This window comes from Misgurnus anguillicaudatus, chromosome 4, assembly GCF_027580225.2.
Source record: "Misgurnus anguillicaudatus chromosome 4, ASM2758022v2, whole genome shotgun sequence".
Classification (NCBI taxonomy): Eukaryota; Metazoa; Chordata; class Actinopteri; order Cypriniformes; family Cobitidae; genus Misgurnus; species Misgurnus anguillicaudatus.
The window spans coordinates 9,201,481-9,218,607 of NC_073340.2; the positions used below are offsets into that span (position 1 = coordinate 9,201,481).

At 37.1% G+C, this 17,127-nt stretch overlaps 1 protein-coding gene across 3 annotated transcripts in view; it reads left to right on the plus strand.

The window, feature by feature from the left end:
* The window catches only part of dnah9 (dynein, axonemal, heavy chain 9), a 260,170-nt gene that overhangs the window by 32,586 nt on the left and 210,457 nt on the right, over nt 1–17,127 (plus strand). For all 3 annotated transcript variants that reach the window (XM_073866631.1, XM_073866632.1, XM_073866634.1), the window contains exons 17-24: nt 3,095–3,519; nt 3,706–3,928; nt 5,846–6,012; nt 6,182–7,052; nt 8,581–8,711; nt 9,107–9,233; nt 13,486–13,638; nt 14,241–14,366. In XM_073866631.1, the coding sequence (XP_073722732.1) occupies nt 3,095–3,519; nt 3,706–3,928; nt 5,846–6,012; nt 6,182–7,052; nt 8,581–8,711; nt 9,107–9,233; nt 13,486–13,638; nt 14,241–14,366 (2,223 nt within the window). The remainder of the gene's footprint in view (nt 1–3,094; nt 3,520–3,705; nt 3,929–5,845; nt 6,013–6,181; nt 7,053–8,580; nt 8,712–9,106; nt 9,234–13,485; nt 13,639–14,240; nt 14,367–17,127) is intronic.

Here is a 17,127-nt window from a genome sequence, read left to right on the forward strand (position 1 = left end):
TGAAATAAATGGTGTCTCAAAATAGCACACTTGTGTACACTTAGATGTTTTTAAGTAAATAAAAAGACAAAGTTGTTATTTTGATATATTAGCTACAAAAGTAGTTCACGAAAATACTACATGGGTCGTTCTATGGAAATGTCAATTTTTCTGTCTCCTAGCCTTTACAGAAATATTAGACTTGAAAAACACTTTAGGGTTAATTTTTTATATTTTAAAATGAAACAATGTTATTTGAACAATTACACCTTCTTTAGCCATCAATGTAGCAATATTTGATTTTTATTAGTTAATTAGAATTAGAAGAACCACAGAAGTGCTCGTCCTTACAGTCATGTGTTTTCTTCCATTTAAAACACAATAATGTGTCTATAACTATCAAATATATGATGTAGACTACATTAAAAAACAAAATGCTAAATAAATATTATAAAATATATAATGAAAGTAGTGGTCCCCTGGAGTTGTGTCACTGGTGTTACCGTTTAACAAGAAAGCTCTTATTTTTAAATAAAATCACACTGATTTCATTCAATTTCCTGGAGATCTATGAAGAGAAGTCCATGATAAGTCTACTGTCTCTTTTCAGTTTTCAGAAATCTTCTCATTTATCTCATGATTTTATATGAGGCTTTTAGTTTAAGTCACTGGTAGGACCTCCTTTATTGTTTGGGAATTGCAAAAAACTAGAATACAAATGGATTAAACTACTTAATTTAGTGAGTATACAATGATTGACAGCATGAGCATGTGGTTTGATACTTTTCAGCAGTAATTTTATAAAACACAGTTTTCATGAAAATTGTCACTAGTGTTACTGTCACTGGTGTTACCTTCCTTATGGGTAACACCAGTAAAGATCAGTAACACCAGTGACTGGTGATTTGTTGTGTCAGTGGTGTTACTGTGTTTTTTTTTTCTTTCACATTAAATAAAATCTTTCACTTGTGACATGATCATTTTAAATGCATTGAATTCTGCTACACGTAAGAATTAAGCTTAAAAGCTGAAAATAATTAAAAATAATATTTCATAAACACCTTTAATATTGCTAAAGAAGTAAGGTAACACCACTGACAAAAAAATGGTGTATGCAGTCTTTAAGTACATGCACACAAAAAAAACTTTATGTGTACTCATAAAGTCAAAGAGTAATCTAATAATGTGGTCTAGTTTAAATGTTAGAAAAATAAATACATTTTAAGACATCTTGCCATACCAAAAGTGGACGTTTCTGTAGAATGACCCACATTTACAAAGGGCCCTATTTTAACGATCTAAGCACATTGTCTAAAGTGCTCAGCGCAACGTGTAAATGGGCGTGTCCGAATCCACTTTTGCTAATTTAACGACAGGAAAAATGGTTTGTGCGCCGAGCGCATGGCCGAAAAGGGTTGGTCCTATTGTAATGGGAGTATTTTGGGCGTAACATGCAGTAAACCAATGAGAGTCACAGCTGTCATCCCCTTTAAAAGCAAGTTGCGCTGGCACTATGTCTAATCCCTATTTAGATGACGAACTTTGTAAACTGAAAAACTAAGCGGAGGAAGAAGATCCCCAGTTTAAGATTAATGTTAAATAATTGTGTTGTTTTTCACTTGTATTGAAATTGTTATTTTTTTATTAAAACCTTTAAAACCCGTTTTCTTTTGGTCATGGAAGTAAAAAAGCAGGCTTGTAATTGCTTTAAATGTATGGCTATCCAATATCATCAAAAAATAATTTACAAGTATGTAAGATAAGGTTTGTACTCTAAAAATACTTTATTTGTAACAAACAGGAGATAAAGAATTTACAAACGGCTCTCCTCACGTTTCAGCACTTTGGACAGTGGTTTTTTTAGCAAAGAGTTTTTTTAAGCATTACTTTAAAATGTTTCTCATCTCACCATATCCACAGGTACAGAGTCATCATATACAATAAATCCGTGAGGTAGCATTAAAAAAAACATTTAAAAACAGATGCATTTGTTTAAAGCAAAGCATTTATTTATTTACCAGGCTGCAGGTGAAGCAACTCTTTACGCCTTCTAACGTCTCATAATTAGTCCTCATTTATGTCCAAGAGACTTAATAATAATCTTTTACATTCAATCCTTTAATCTTTCATATTTTAAAGCATTTTTGTGCTGCTGCGCATTCATGTAGCCTACTTTGTGGTAAGCAAACCCGCGTTGTCCTCCCGTTTATAGGCGCATATTACTAACGCGCTCTTTAAATAACAAAAACAATGTTGCGCCATTGACTTTAGAGCAGGTTTATGTTGATCAATGGCGTAGTCTATTTTAGTTGCCTCAAAATAGCAACGCGCCAACAATGCGCCTGAACACACCTCGTTTTCAGACCAGAACGCCCATGGGCGCAAAAGGGGGCGCAAATGCATTTGCTATTTAAACGACGCGGCGCTAAACGTGAAAATTAGGGTGGAAACTAGCGAAAGAGACTTGCGCCGCGCATTGCGCTGCATTGCGCCGGGTGTAAGATAGAACCCTAAGTTTTTTTTAAAAGAAAGTGTATTTTAGTGCACTTTTTTCACCTGGGGTTAGCACTTGCGTACTCTTAACACTCCACCCTGGACCTCACTAATTTTCAAACCCTGGCTACTGCCTTGACTGTGAGATGGTTAATTTATCTGGATTTATCACATTATACCCATTGATATCTCAATTCTCTAGCACAGACTTATCCTTGTCAACTTAAGCCCACAGGTCAGGCTGCTTGGCTTATTATAAATATGTATGTTATACTGTATGCTAATATTTTGAGCGGTGCGAGAGGTGAAAAATCTTCACGCTACTGTAAACAGGCTGAGGTCGTGACAGGTCACTTTCTCTAGTTTAGCAATGATATTCACATGAATACGTATGAGATGTGTTGTTAAAAGTCAGAGTGAAATGCTGGGGTTGAAAATGTTAATTCAAAAGTTAGGTAAGTTATTACATTTAACATAACATTTGAAATAATTATAAAACAATTAATAATTACATCAAAGTGTGTAGTTTTTTTTAGACTTGGTGTCTGATTCTATGGCCAAAAGTTTCAAGTGTAATGTATTTTTTTTTTAATTTTACATAAAATTGTCTTTAAAACTTCAGGTTGAAATGGAGGAAATGGCTGACTTGGTGGATATGAGGCAGCTTGTTATGGAGCGTGTACAAAGAGTCATTATAAAGTGCTGTGAATACTGCAACACGTTGGAGCGCTACGCCTACCTCTATGTGGATGACAGAAAGGAGTTCATGCAACAGTTCTTGCTGTATGGTCATGTTCTCACGAGTGAAGAGATCGAGGCTCATGCAGAACATGGCATTCCAGAAAAACCACCGACACTCGACCAGTTTCGGGAGCAGGTGGACTCGTATGAGACTTTGTATGAGGAAGTGCTGCGACTAGACCCCATCCATGTGTTTGATGGCTGGATGAGGGTCGATGCACAAGCTTTTAAACATGCCCTGCTTAATATCATCAAGAAATGGAGCCTGATGTTCAAACAGCACCTTATTGATCATGTAACACACAGGTATTTGACATGCAAACAGCTAGAGAAAGTAGCTGCTACAGGTTTATAAAATAATTTGCCAATTGTTTGTATTTTACATACTTGAAGACACATTGTTTGGATTATTTCAGTGTTAATGGGTCTATAACTCTGCCTTGCATGTTTTTTTTATACAAACTTTGTCACTTTGTGTAACTCTGCTTGTAGTCTTTCAGACCTGGAGGGCTTCATCAGACAGACTGAGAGTGGACTTAATAAGAGGGTGGAGGAGGGAGACTACAATGCTTTGGTAGAGATCACAGGTTACTTGGTGTCTGTAAAAGAACGACAGAGCACTACAGATGATATGTTCGAGCCTCTCCAGCAAACCATTGATCTGCTGAAATCATATGAGCAAGAACTACCAGATTCAGTTTACAAACAACTAGAAGTAAGTGTCTTCCTGAAATGATCAGATTTAAAGACCCCGTGAATTACTTCTGATGATCACAGTTTTTTGTCCAAAAGCTTTAGTCTTTCTGAAATTATCAGATTTAAAGACCCCGTGAATTAGTTCTGATGATCGCAGTTTTTTGTCCAAAAGTTTTAGGGGCGGTTTCCCGGACAGAGATTATCTTAAATATCTACATGATTGGGAGCGTTTTTATATATAAATAATAATTATACACAGTACCCACACATATGTTATGTAAACACACACTTTTATTTTGGATGTGATTAATCGCGATTAATCTTTTGACAGCCCTAGTTTATAATAGTTACACCTCAGATCTAAACACTATGGGGTGGTTTCCCGGACAGGGATTAGACTAGTCCTAGACTAAAGCAAAAGTAAGGGCTGTCCAAACTGAAAACAACTTGGGCTGACATATCTTAAAACACATAAGTGCCCTTTGTTTTGCCTCAAAATGCAGACATGTAATGTTTTTAGTAAAGGTATGTTTGTTAAAACTAGTTATATTTCCTAATTAAACTAAGGTTTAGTCCTTGCTTAAGCTAATCCCTGTCCAGAAAACCGCCCCTAGATGTTATGGTTATGTTTCAGATAACTTTTTATTTGCTCTTTTCATTGCCTCAGTTTTTGAACAGAGTAGAGACTCTGTGCGTGCATGCGTGTTTGTGTGTGTGTGTGTACGATCATCTAAAATGCTAATGATGTTAATTTTTTTGCCAACAAACACATAAACACTATGGTAATTAATCACCTCTAAAAAAAACTACCGACGTCATGTTCACCTATTGCTCGATAAGTGGATATAGTCATTATCGCGACAGGCCTAGGTAGAAGATTACTTAGCAGATTGGGATACATTTATCACATTTAATGGCAAATAAATTCACTTGTAATCTATTATACTGAAATTCAATTTTGTTCAATTCAATTTTATTTATATAGCGCTTTACACAATTGCAAAATTCTTTACATTAATAAAAACGTTACATTATTCTTTACATAATTAACATTAATAAAAACAACATTCATTTACATTAATAAAAAAATAAAAAATCATAGGACAACAAAGTAGCAAAGTACAGCAGCTAAATATGATATGATCTGTATTAATACCAGGTATATACCAGCTAATATAAGTAGTCTAAATTTGGGTGGTCAATCCTTAAAACTTAATTTTAGCATGCCATAGTCAATTGTAATAATATAAAATGTATTTTCCTAACAACAAAATTGTGGCTAGTGAAAATGCTGAGTGGCTAGTAACTTTGGAAAGCCACTGTGGCTGTTAAGCAAAAGAGTTCATGTCAATCCCTGCTTGTGAAGGTATTAGGGTCAGCTTGTTCTGAGGTAATAGTAGCGGTAACGTTGTGTGTTAGAACCACAGGTGCAGGTTTGCTCACAAACAGTTTTTACTTTATCCTGGTGAAGGTCTGACTCACACATCCATGGTCCCATTCAAATTAGGAAAGAAAACTTCCTACAGATTTTTCACATTATTGGTAGAGATGATAGATAATTAGATTTTTCAACTAGTGCCCCCTCCCTGTAGTGTGATGTCATTACTATTAAGTACACATTCACTGACGCTTTGACTCGGGGAGGCACAGTAGCGGCAACATGTGAGAAGTGTCGGAACACAAGAAAAGGTGAAGGTATGCTAAAGATTAAAATCGAGAAGTGCCGGTACTGCTTACTGGTGAGTAATGGCCCACTTCAAGCACTGATTTTAAGTTTTAACCGATTTGTTGCGAACACTCACAACGATGGCCCTCCCTAAATTCGATTGTAAATCTTCATTAGCACTATTTGTTACAAATGTAAAAAACTTGTTTTGAAAATATTTGCCTGTGCATTCTCAAGATAAAGCATTTATGTTTGGGTTTTGATTTACAGAAGCTGCCAGAGAAATGGAGTAGCATAAAAAAGCAAGCTGTGTTGGTGAAGCAGCACATTGCTCCCCTTCAGGCCAATGAGGTGGCTAACCTACGCAGGAAATGCGCCGCATTCGACGTGGAGCAGTATACCTTCAGGGAGCAGTTCCGCAAGAATGGGATTTTTAGGTACAGTAGATGGAGAATAGAGAAATATTTGATGTTCTGAGAGTGATGTTAGCATTGTATTGTTGTGAAAGTGTCACAGCGGTGATATATAACTTTAATCAAGACTCAGTAAGTCAGTTTCCCACCGAACATTTGTCTTGTGTTGTCTCAACTTGTGATATGTTTTCAGATTTTACTGTGTTAATCCGCATCAGATGCTGGACACGGAGCATAAGCAAATTCTGAAGATGGAGACGACAATGGCTGAGCTTATCGAGTCAGCCGGCCTTTTTGAAGTCAACGTACCAGACTTTAAACAGCTCAAGCAGTGTCGTAAAGAGCTGCCAATTCTTAAAGATTTATGGGATATGATTTTTGTGATCCAGTCCAGTTTTAATTCATGGGAGAGCACTCGCTGGCGAGAGATAAATGTGGAAGACATGGACCTGGAGTGCAAACGGTTCTCTAAAGAGCTCCGTGTGTTGGATAAAGAGGCACGTTCGTGGGACGCCTTCACCGGGCTTGACGGTACCGTGAAGAACACTCTTACCTCTTTACGAGTGGTTGCTGAGCTTCAAAACCCCGCCATCCGTCCACGCCACTGGCAACAGCTCATGAATGCAACAGGTGTACACTTCACAATGGACCAAGACACTACGCTCGCCGACCTGCTTCGCCTAAACTTGCACCACTTTGAAGATGAAGTCAGGAGCATCGTCGACCGGGCGGTGAAAGAGATGGGCATGGAGAAGGTGCTAAACGAACTGGATGCCACCTGGACAAATATGGCATTTGGCTATGATGCCCATCCACGTACGAATGTTCCTCTGTTGAAGTCAGATGAGGAACTTATTGAAACCCTGGAGGACAACCAGGTGCAGCTACAGAACCTCATGTCTTCGAAGTACATCGCGTTCTTTCTGGAGGAGGTATCCACATGGCAGAAAAAGCTCTCAGTGGCTGACTCCGTGATCTCCATCTGGTTTGAAGTGCAGAGGACCTGGTCACACCTGGAGAGCATCTTCATAGGCTCTGCGGATATTCGCACTCAGCTTCCAGAGGTCAGATATGCTAATCATCATGGAACGGCCCTAAACATCAATATGAAATGTTTTTCCACCAAATGTCACCTAGTAAATGTGAAATCTGTAGTTTGGATAATGTAATGTGAAACATGAGCATGTAATACAGACATTTGAGCAGTGGTGGCTTGTGACTGCTCTTCCGAGGGGCGCAAATTCAAAATATGTGTTCGGAGTGTCGTGTGTTGTTCATGTCTTCAAAATATGTGTTTGTTGTGTCATGTGAACCATGTGCATCCTGTGTTTTGTCAAAATAAGTGCCTGCTGCACACGTGTCGAAACCGTTTCCCTTAACAGTAAACTCTGATTACGCAAGAGATTATGCGAGTGTCTGGTAAACGCGAGCGTCTCTTTTATCATAAACCCTTTAGACGCGTCTGCAGCAGGCACTTATTTTGACAAGACACGTGATGCACATAGGATCACTCGACACACACTTATTTTGAAATTACGAACCACATACATGACGGGCTGCATACGTGGTTCCCACGGGTCCTTGAAAGTTTGTGAATCTGGGGGAAACATTTCAAGGTCCTGGAAAGTTTTTGAAAATATACATAGATAGATACAGGTCATTGAAAGCGCTTGAATCTCTTTTATGCAAGATGTTTTATGGAAAAAAATCCATATTATTCCTTGTGTAGTGTAGGATAATATAAAAAAAATCTAGACTTTTTAAGAACACGTGCTAAACTGTTCGCTTTAAATGCTTATATCTTCTGTATGCGAATGTTGATTCATATCAAAATGCTTTTTTGCATAGTTGTGTTTGACACATGAAAACGTCTGGGGTTACGTATGTAACTGTTGTTCCCTGAGAAGGGAACGAGACGCTGGGTCTCCCTTGCCATACTTCCTGTGTCCCTGTAACACCGTCTTTGGTAATATTTCAAATAGCTATATACTTCCTGGCTCCTGTGTGACCCTGTCTTTGTCTTTAAGCCTCACCATTGGTTGAATTTGATATACACATTCAGACGCACTTACCCCTGGAAGCGTCTCCAAAGTGTCAGCGCAGTGACGCAGCACGAGTTCCCTTAAAAGGGAACTGTAACAATGTATCTTAAAATCTAACAAGATGTAACCTTGCTCTTACTTGAAACGTGTCCCCACATTTAGTCCTTGAATTTTAGGTTATTGGACCTGGAAAGTCCTTGAAAGGTTCTTGAATTTGAAGTTAACTAGGTGTGGGAACCCTGTACATACATGTTGTGATGAACTTTGCATCGTGCGCCCTCGAAAATAGTCACCGGCTGCCACTGCATTTGAGAGAAATTCATGTTTCAGAAAGTTTTAATGGAGAGCTAGGAACTCACAGATTTGTTTAGCATTTATATTCATTTCGGTGAGAGATAAAATGTTCATCTTATGCTTTTGGCTGAAAACATTTGGATAATTACTGTTGTCTACATATGGCCAGAAACAGATGTTGCTCACAATGTCAATGTTTTTTTTTCTCTGGCAAATAAATTTGAATGAAATAATTTCTTCATGAATCTCTCCACAGGATTCCAAACGCTTTGAAGGCATTGATGGCGATTTTAAAGAACTGGCATACGATGTTAAAAAAACACCAAATGTTTTGGAGGCCACCAACAAACCTGGACTCTATAGCAAACTAGAAGACATTCAGTGCAGGTTTGTTTCTGTATTTAACTGTTTATCTCAGGTGTGTGTGTGAGCTAAAGCTATCGTCCATACACAAAAAATGGGTCATCATTTACTTAACCATATTATTTTTTTCAGTAAAACACAAAAGGAGGTGGTAGGCAGCAATAAAAGTTTCTGCTAAACTGAAGCTTTCTAAAGGCTAACATCTTTTGTGTTTCACCAATGATATAAATATTGGGCTGGAATAAATTGGGAGTGAGTTAATTTTATTTAGGTTTGAATGATTCCTTATAGAAATCTCATTCATCAAGTAGGTGATTAGATGCACTCCTAGGTGTTTTCATTGTCCAATAAAGCTTTGTTGTAGTCTCATAATCAGTCACATTCAGATTGTTATTCAGTCAATGCATCTTTTTCTGCAGACTGGCTCTTTGTGAGAAAGCCCTGGCCGAGTATCTGGATACAAAGCGTCTTTCCTTTCCACGGTTTTACTTCATCTCCTCAGCAGATCTGCTGGACATCCTTTCCAACGGCACTGACCCTCATCAGGTACAGATTGTTTAGACATTTTTGAAAAAGATTAAACAAGAAAGATGACTAAAAATAAATAATGATCACAAATGAACTGATCCCAGTCTTAAGCTTAAGTCACTGTTTTAATGATTTGGTCACTGTAGTTTAAATTTAACAGCTTTTTTCATCTTGACAGCCATGTGCACTATTATAGGAATATTCCACTTTCATAAAAATATCCAGCTAATTTACTTACCCCCATGTCATTCAAGATGTTTGTCTTTCTTTGATCAGTTGCGAAGAAATATTTTTTTAAGCAAAACATTCCAGGGGCCTGATGTATAAATATGCGTACGTAATTTTCCACGCACATATTGGGATTTATAAAAACAAACTTAAATGTAAATAAATACGCACTATACGGATGCTCTTGATCGTGTGTATGCACTCTTTTTGAGCGGAGTGAAAGAACACAAACTCTGTTCTTGTTTTAATACACATTTAGTTTTAATATTCCTGTTTCATTCATGAAGATCAGCACTCAAATTGCATCTAGGAGTTGCATCTGCCTATGAGCAGCGAATATTTAACAGATGAAAATATTGAAAAGACAAAGCCTCTACAACGGGGATGGGCAACTTCGGTCCTGGAGGGTCCTGCAGAGTTTAGCCTCAACTTGCCTCAGCACACCTGCCAAAAAGTTTCTAGTATGCCTAGTAAGACCTTAAATGGCTGCTTCAGGTGTGTTTAATTATGGTTGGAGCTAAAGTCTGCAGGACACCGGCCCTCCAGGACCAAAGTTGCCCATACCTGCTCTACAGTGAAGGGAGTGCCGCACACATCTGTCATGAGCATGTTTGAAACGCAAGGCTATAAAGAACTAATCTACGAATACCTAGACTTTTCTTCACTCAACAAATACTAAAGGCTAATGTTTCATGTTTTTGAGGAACGATGTGAAGTTTATTAGTCTTTAATATCTAATCATAGACAAAACTTTAAATTTAATTGCTTAAATTTAGTTAGGCCAAATGACAGAAACAAGTCTGAGTGCCTACATCACTACAATAGACTTTATAACCTGTAAGATGATAAAAATAATGTGATGTACTAGGATATTTAATAACGTAGCCCATTTAAAGTTTAGCCTAATATAAAGAAACTTTCTTACAATGCAGGTTTATAGAGAAAAACGCGTAAAAGTATTTAAACTCATTGGTTTTTATATTCTGGTCTCATCTGCTTACCTGTAAATAGTATGCTTTTCTAATGTTTTGATGCACTTGCCGCCTCAGATTTGTTCATTCTAAAGATGAACATAACCAACACGATTTCCACCACCGCTGGTCAAAAACATTTCATCTTCCTCGGAGTTTGTTTTCCATTAAAAAATGTTATGAACATAATGACACCTGTCTGGCCATATGTGAAACCAGTATCAACTTCCCAAAGTTCAAATCAAATCAAATCCCAGTGTTTAAACAGTGTTTTCATGATTTCATGAAAACTCATACAGCAAAAAAAAAATTCTCTGACCAAAAGTATATTTTAAATATATGCTAAATAAGTTAATTTTATAGAGTATACCTCAAAAGTTTACAGTTTCAATTTAAAAATTGCAGTCTCAATGCAGCTTCAAAGGACTCTAGATGATATCAACCTAGGCATAAGGGACTTCTCTAGCAAAACAATGTCATTTTCACCACAAAAAAATAAAAAATATGTACTTTAAATCCACGAAAAATTGGCAACCTTTTCGTTTTGCACTAGCCGTGTGACGCCCCAGCGTGACTACGCAGGGCTCTTAAGTCTCACGCATTCACCGTGAGACAGACACATTTCAGTCAGCTCACACGCCACACATTGTATTTTTCACATTGAGAAGTAAGAGATAAATTGTCCTGCTATATTTTTAAGTGTGATCAACTTAAGCAAGAGCCGACAAGGTTTTCAGACGCTTCATTGTGTTTATTTCTTATGAAGAATTTTCAGTTTTTGAAAAATATATTCATTAATTTATTTTAAATGTGTTGTGAATGAATGTTGTCTGCCAGGTAAACCTTGCCAATTTTTTTAATTTAAATATTCACAACATTTTTGAGAATTAAATGTCAAAGCAATAAAACAGACCATTAATCGTCATAACGTCAAAGCCCTAAACAGGCAATTAATCATCATAATCGCAAAATTTATTAGACATTTAACAGCCCTACTAAACAATATCCAATCAGAAAGCGAGATGATGGAAAACGGAAGCAGTCATGGCGGAGCACAAAGTGAAGTTGATGCAAAGTGAACTTGTACAGACAATGTTCCCGCTGTCTCCACGACTTCACCCGAACCCTTTTCTTTTTTCCCTTGAATTTTCCGTGAAAATCATTCCAAACACTATCATTGACATTTCTTTCTGCATATCATCTGCCATGCTTATTCTGAAGTCTTGCGAGAGATTGTGAGATTTCCTGTGTTCACAGTCAAGAATCTGATTGAAAACCTGTTGGTGTGGGGTGTGCTGTCTTTGACACATCATGGCACACCACACACTATAGGAGCAAAATGGTTTAATCTAAGATTTTTATCCTCATGTTTGTAGTCTATCACATTTTGAAAATCTTATAAGATGTAAAACATCTTTTGGTTTGTACATAGCATTACTTGGGGGAGAGTAAATTATTAGATTTTTTTTTAAATAAAAGTGATAGGGCTGCTGAGTATCGAACGTCGATACTTTTATGGTATCGAACGAAAAACTCAGACACTATGATTATAGAAAAATTATTTATCTTTCGTTCCAAATTTCGGTTTCAAAGCCAAGCGGCTGTGTCTGTGTGAGCCTGTACTTGCATGTAAGGACCTAAAGCACCGGCAATTGGCTGTCCATCACCACGTGACAGGGAGGATTTCTGAAGATACTCGCAGTCTCCCAACACAAGTGTAAAAAGGATGCAATATGAGAAAGTATGAGCGCAAGTATGGCTTTCTCTGTGAAAGGCATGTCAACCAAAATGTCGCTTCTCCTAAAGTGACGAGGGGTTTCAATTTAAAGCACGCGCACAGCCTGTGTCTCTCAATGCTTGTTACTCACGACTGGTTCAGCATTGCAAGATTTCGCACGCGCGTCTCCCACAACAGTCTGACAAGGTGTTTAAACTTAACCCACGCGCGCAGCTTGCGTCTCTCAATGCTTATGAAATACCCGCGCCTGTCTCTCCGCATCGCAAGACTTCATGCCCTCGTCTCCCAAAATGGACGATGCGTTAAAACCTATTTTTTTACAGGATATGGTTTAAACTTGACGCACACACGCACCCAACACTGCTTACAAGCCTGACTCGTTATTTAAAACAAACTAAAATTCCATTTAACTGGTTTGCTAATTACACTTGAATGAAATGACATTGAATGCATTTTCTACTCATTTTACAAATCCCAAATGTATTTAATATTTTGATAATTATGAAGTTGAGTATTACAGTTCTTTGTTTACAAAAAACAAACATGCATAGAAATCTTCCCAATAAAACTCCATTTAAATTTTAACTTTTTGTCAAAGTTGCAGCTATAATGAACCCACTTATTTAAATACTGTTTGTCCAATCTAGACCATTTTACATTTCATAAAATAAAGCAGTGTTAATTATATTCTTAATTTCTTTATATTTGTTTCCTTATTTTCATTAAAAAAAAAACTGATAAGTGTGTCTGCTGGCGCACCCCTATTCAAAAAGCACAACCAGTTTTATTAATAATGTAACTCTTAGTGAGAAGTGTTAACAGAATTTGTTTAAATTAAGGTGAAAAATAAAAGGTTTGTGTTTAATGTATTTTTGTTGATGTTTAAATGGATTTTAAAACATATGGTAGCGAAAAAGTATCACTAGGAACGGTATCGAAACTGGAACTGAAATTGGCACCGGATCGAAAGATTTTAAACAATCCCCAGCCCTAAAAAGTGAAATTTCTTTAACTGACAATGTTTGAAATGCCATTTTTCAAAAAACGTATTGTTCCAGAAAGAAACAACATAAGGGGTGAGTAAATGATGACATAATCGCAGTCTTTGTAAACTCTTCCCTCCTTTGAATATATTTTAGTATGCTTGTAACCGAAGGTCTACTTAACAACTTACTCGAAGTGTAGAAATGTGCTTTATTGATGTTTTAACACTAGATGGCAGTGTTGATCACTATTTGGAAATTGTCTTCGAGGCAAATTCAATATGACTTCTTAGAACAACCTTACATCAAATTAGCTGGGCAGCTGTAAAGCCTTCCGCTTTCTCCCTCAGGTTCAGAGGCATCTGTCAAAATTGTTTGACAATATGGCAAAAATGAAGTTTGAAACAGATGGGGACGGCAACCTAACCAAGACAGGGCTCGGCATGTTCAGTAAAGAGGACGAATATGTTCCCTTTAATGAGCCTTGTGACTGCACCGGCCAGGTACAGCAATTCTCTTCATACTTTAAACGGCTTACCCACAATGCACTATGAATTAACACGAGAGCAATTAAAGGAGATTGTTTAGAGAAGCACAGATGTGTTTTTATTCTGCATGCTAAAGGCATTTTAATCTGGATATACACTGTGGACATGTAACACATTATGTATGAACAAAACATCAGAAAGTCCTTGTTAAGCTTTGTAGAGACGGCATGGTCATCTCTTTATACTTTGTCAAGTAAGCAACTACCTAGCAACCACCTAGAAAGCCTTAGCAACCACTGCATCACATTTTCAAGCATCACCCGCAACACAGTGGCTTTCTATTTGCGACTTTCTCACAAACACATCTTCAGCAAATGTAAAACTTTAGTTGTGTTACACAGTGTGTCGCACAACATAATGTTATGGATTATAATTCGGCCTCTGAAGATGTGGGGTTTAGCTTTTACACTGTTAACACACCTGCTCATGTATTTAACCGATGCATGCATATTTTAACAGCGACTTAATGTAAAATATAGTGCTGATGGCAAACCTTACCATACTTCAAGTTTGGATAAAAACTGGACTGTTTAACAAAACAAGCTGTGGTTTTACAGGTTGAAGTGTGGCTAAATCGTGTCCTGGACTCCATGCGCGCCACCGTAAGGCACGAGATGACGGAGGCAGTGACAGCTTATGAAGAGAAACCCAGGGAACAGTGGCTGTTTGACTATCCAGCTCAGGTATTTAACAGCCTTTCGCTATTGTCAGTTATGCATCAGACACTAACACAGTGCACGTAAACATCCCTAGGCTGATTTCTCACAGAATAAGAGATTGTTTATGAGAAAGAAGGAAACTTACTGTGTGAAATTAAGATGTTGAAAGATATTTCTGGCAGTATTACTTCATGAGCCGGAGGGTGAGTCTGTACAGGATGACAGAATGAAGGCACATGATGTCCTGTTTTTGTTTTTTTTTTGCTTTTGGGCCTGGAGGCTTCAGCGACTGCCTGTCCATATCATTAAATTTCATAAAGTGTGGACTCCTAAGGTTTAAGAATGTTAAAAATATAGATTTTAAAATGTTATTTAAACTTAAAAGTATGTTTTCGGTATTACTACTTTTACTGTAGGTCATTGATCATACAGTACTGTGCAAAAGTCTTATGTCACCCCCACCAACATTGTTGTTTTAGCAAAGTTTTAATTTCCATCCATATATTTATTTTTTGCTCTTTTTTATTAAGATACAAACGGAAAATACAGGAAATATGTACACAAAATTAAAAGTCGAAGTCATTCGATTACACTCTAATGGCTGGATTATTTTTAAACCATGTTTGGTAAATATTGGACAGAACACAGAAATTATGATAATTTTTAACCCAGCAGTGTTCTGTCTAATATTTACCCATTATGGGTTAAAAATAAGGTTAATAGGTTCAAATAGGCCAATGAACCTATGTGTCTGCATTTCATTATTACAAATTAATTTCTGGATATCATTTCTAAATAAGATGCATACATTTGTTAATGCCACAGCGTGAAAGCTGCAGAAAAAAAAATACTCTAAATAGAATATTTATATGTAGGCTATTTTGTAACCTAACATGAAGTTTTGTGCATTTAGCCAAATAAATGTTTACATACTGAAATAGAATATTTATATGTAGGCTATTTTGTAACCTAACATGAAGTTTTGTGCATTTAGCCAAATAAATGTTTACATACTGAAATAGAATATTTATATGTAGGCTATTTTGTAACCTAACATGAAGTTTTGTGCATTTAGCCAAATAAATGTTTACATACTGAAATAGAATATTTATATGTAGGCTATTTTGTAACCTAACATGAAGTTTTGTGCATTTAGCCAAATAAATGTTTACATACTGATTTTTCTGTATTTGGGATTTTAAAATCAAGTAGAAAACATGTTGAATGCATAACGTCATTTCTCTCAAAAGAAATCAACAGAATTTTAACGTGAGGTTAGCAAACCAGTTAGGGAGATTGTACATTTATTTTAAATGATGTGAATGTTGATTCAACATGATTTTAGCATACATGCCTGACAGGCTTGGTGGGCGCGTGCAGCAGGTGATGCCAACTCTGGGTCCTCCGAGGGTTAGACCGTCTCATTTCACTTCTCTTCGCGGACTTCTAAGGCTGCCACCTTGAAAGACCGAGTGCTCGCCTTTTAAGGTCGCATGCTTAGCAGGTCGCAGTCCTTGAATTGGGACACAGTTTCTGTCTGCACGTTATGCACTTTTGAAAGATGCTTTGACAGATTGCTTGTGTTTTCGCACTTACATGCAAACATCTTGTTGCACTTACCTGTATGACAAAGAGCGTTGTCTGCATCAACTCTAGTAAAGTATAACCACACTTCTGAACGTTTTGCTCTATCCGCCATTGTCACTCTTTGTATTAAGCGGGAGTTTTCATGCTGTTATGCGTGTGCCTGCACTCGTTGTTGGTGTGTGTGTGTGTGTGTGACAGACAGCCTCCAAGGCGCGCATGAGAGATTTCGCAGATCTCACAGACAAATGTCTTAATATTATTGCAAATTAGAAATGTTTGGTGAGATAAAATGTGCACGAAAACATTATTAAGAAAGAATACATAGTACATTTATTTTTTATCCAGGACCGAAAGCAGAACCGATAGCGTCAGATCTTACTGATACTACGGTCTTTCAGAATTTAGCACCGGGGCCAGTTTAATACCGGGTTTCGGTACCCATCCCTAGACACCATAGCAGATGCATTTCAGATTTTTATAAATAAATATTGTGCCTTTAAAAAAAAAAAAGAACATGATGCGTTGATGCAGATTAAACTATTCAACAGTATATCAAATTTAACAACCTGGGCCCGTTTTCATAAAGATTCTAAGAGTCCTCTCAGAAAACTGAGAAAACTTAATTTATCTTAAAAACTTTTACGTAGGAGTCTTAGCTTAAGAGTGATTCAGGACTGATCTGAGAGCAACTGTCTATCTCTATCTCTTCCGCAACTTATAAAAACCGGAAGTATTGCCCTCGGGCAAACAGCTTTAAGTCCGTGTATGTTTTAAAGATCGCTCTGCATCTGATCTCTATCAAAAGTCCTTCACAAAAATGGAATTATCTCAGCTTTTTGCTCAAAATTTGCTGTTTTTGATGAAACCTACACATATTTGAGAGGTGATAAAAACAGAACAGATGAAGGTAGGATGAAACTGATTTTTTTGTTTGAAAGCAGAGGGTCTGTTCTCTTATTTTATATATTATATGTTTATATATTTGTGTTTGACACATGAAAACGTCTCTGGTTACGTATGTAACTGTTATTTCCTGAGAAGGGAACGAGAAGCTGCATCTCCCTTGCCATACTTCCTGCGTCCCTGTACGCCATCTTTGGCAATATTTCAGATAGCTATATACTTGCTGGCTCCCACGTCACCCTGTCTTTGTCTTTAAGCCTCACCATTGGTTGAATTTGATATACACATTCAGACG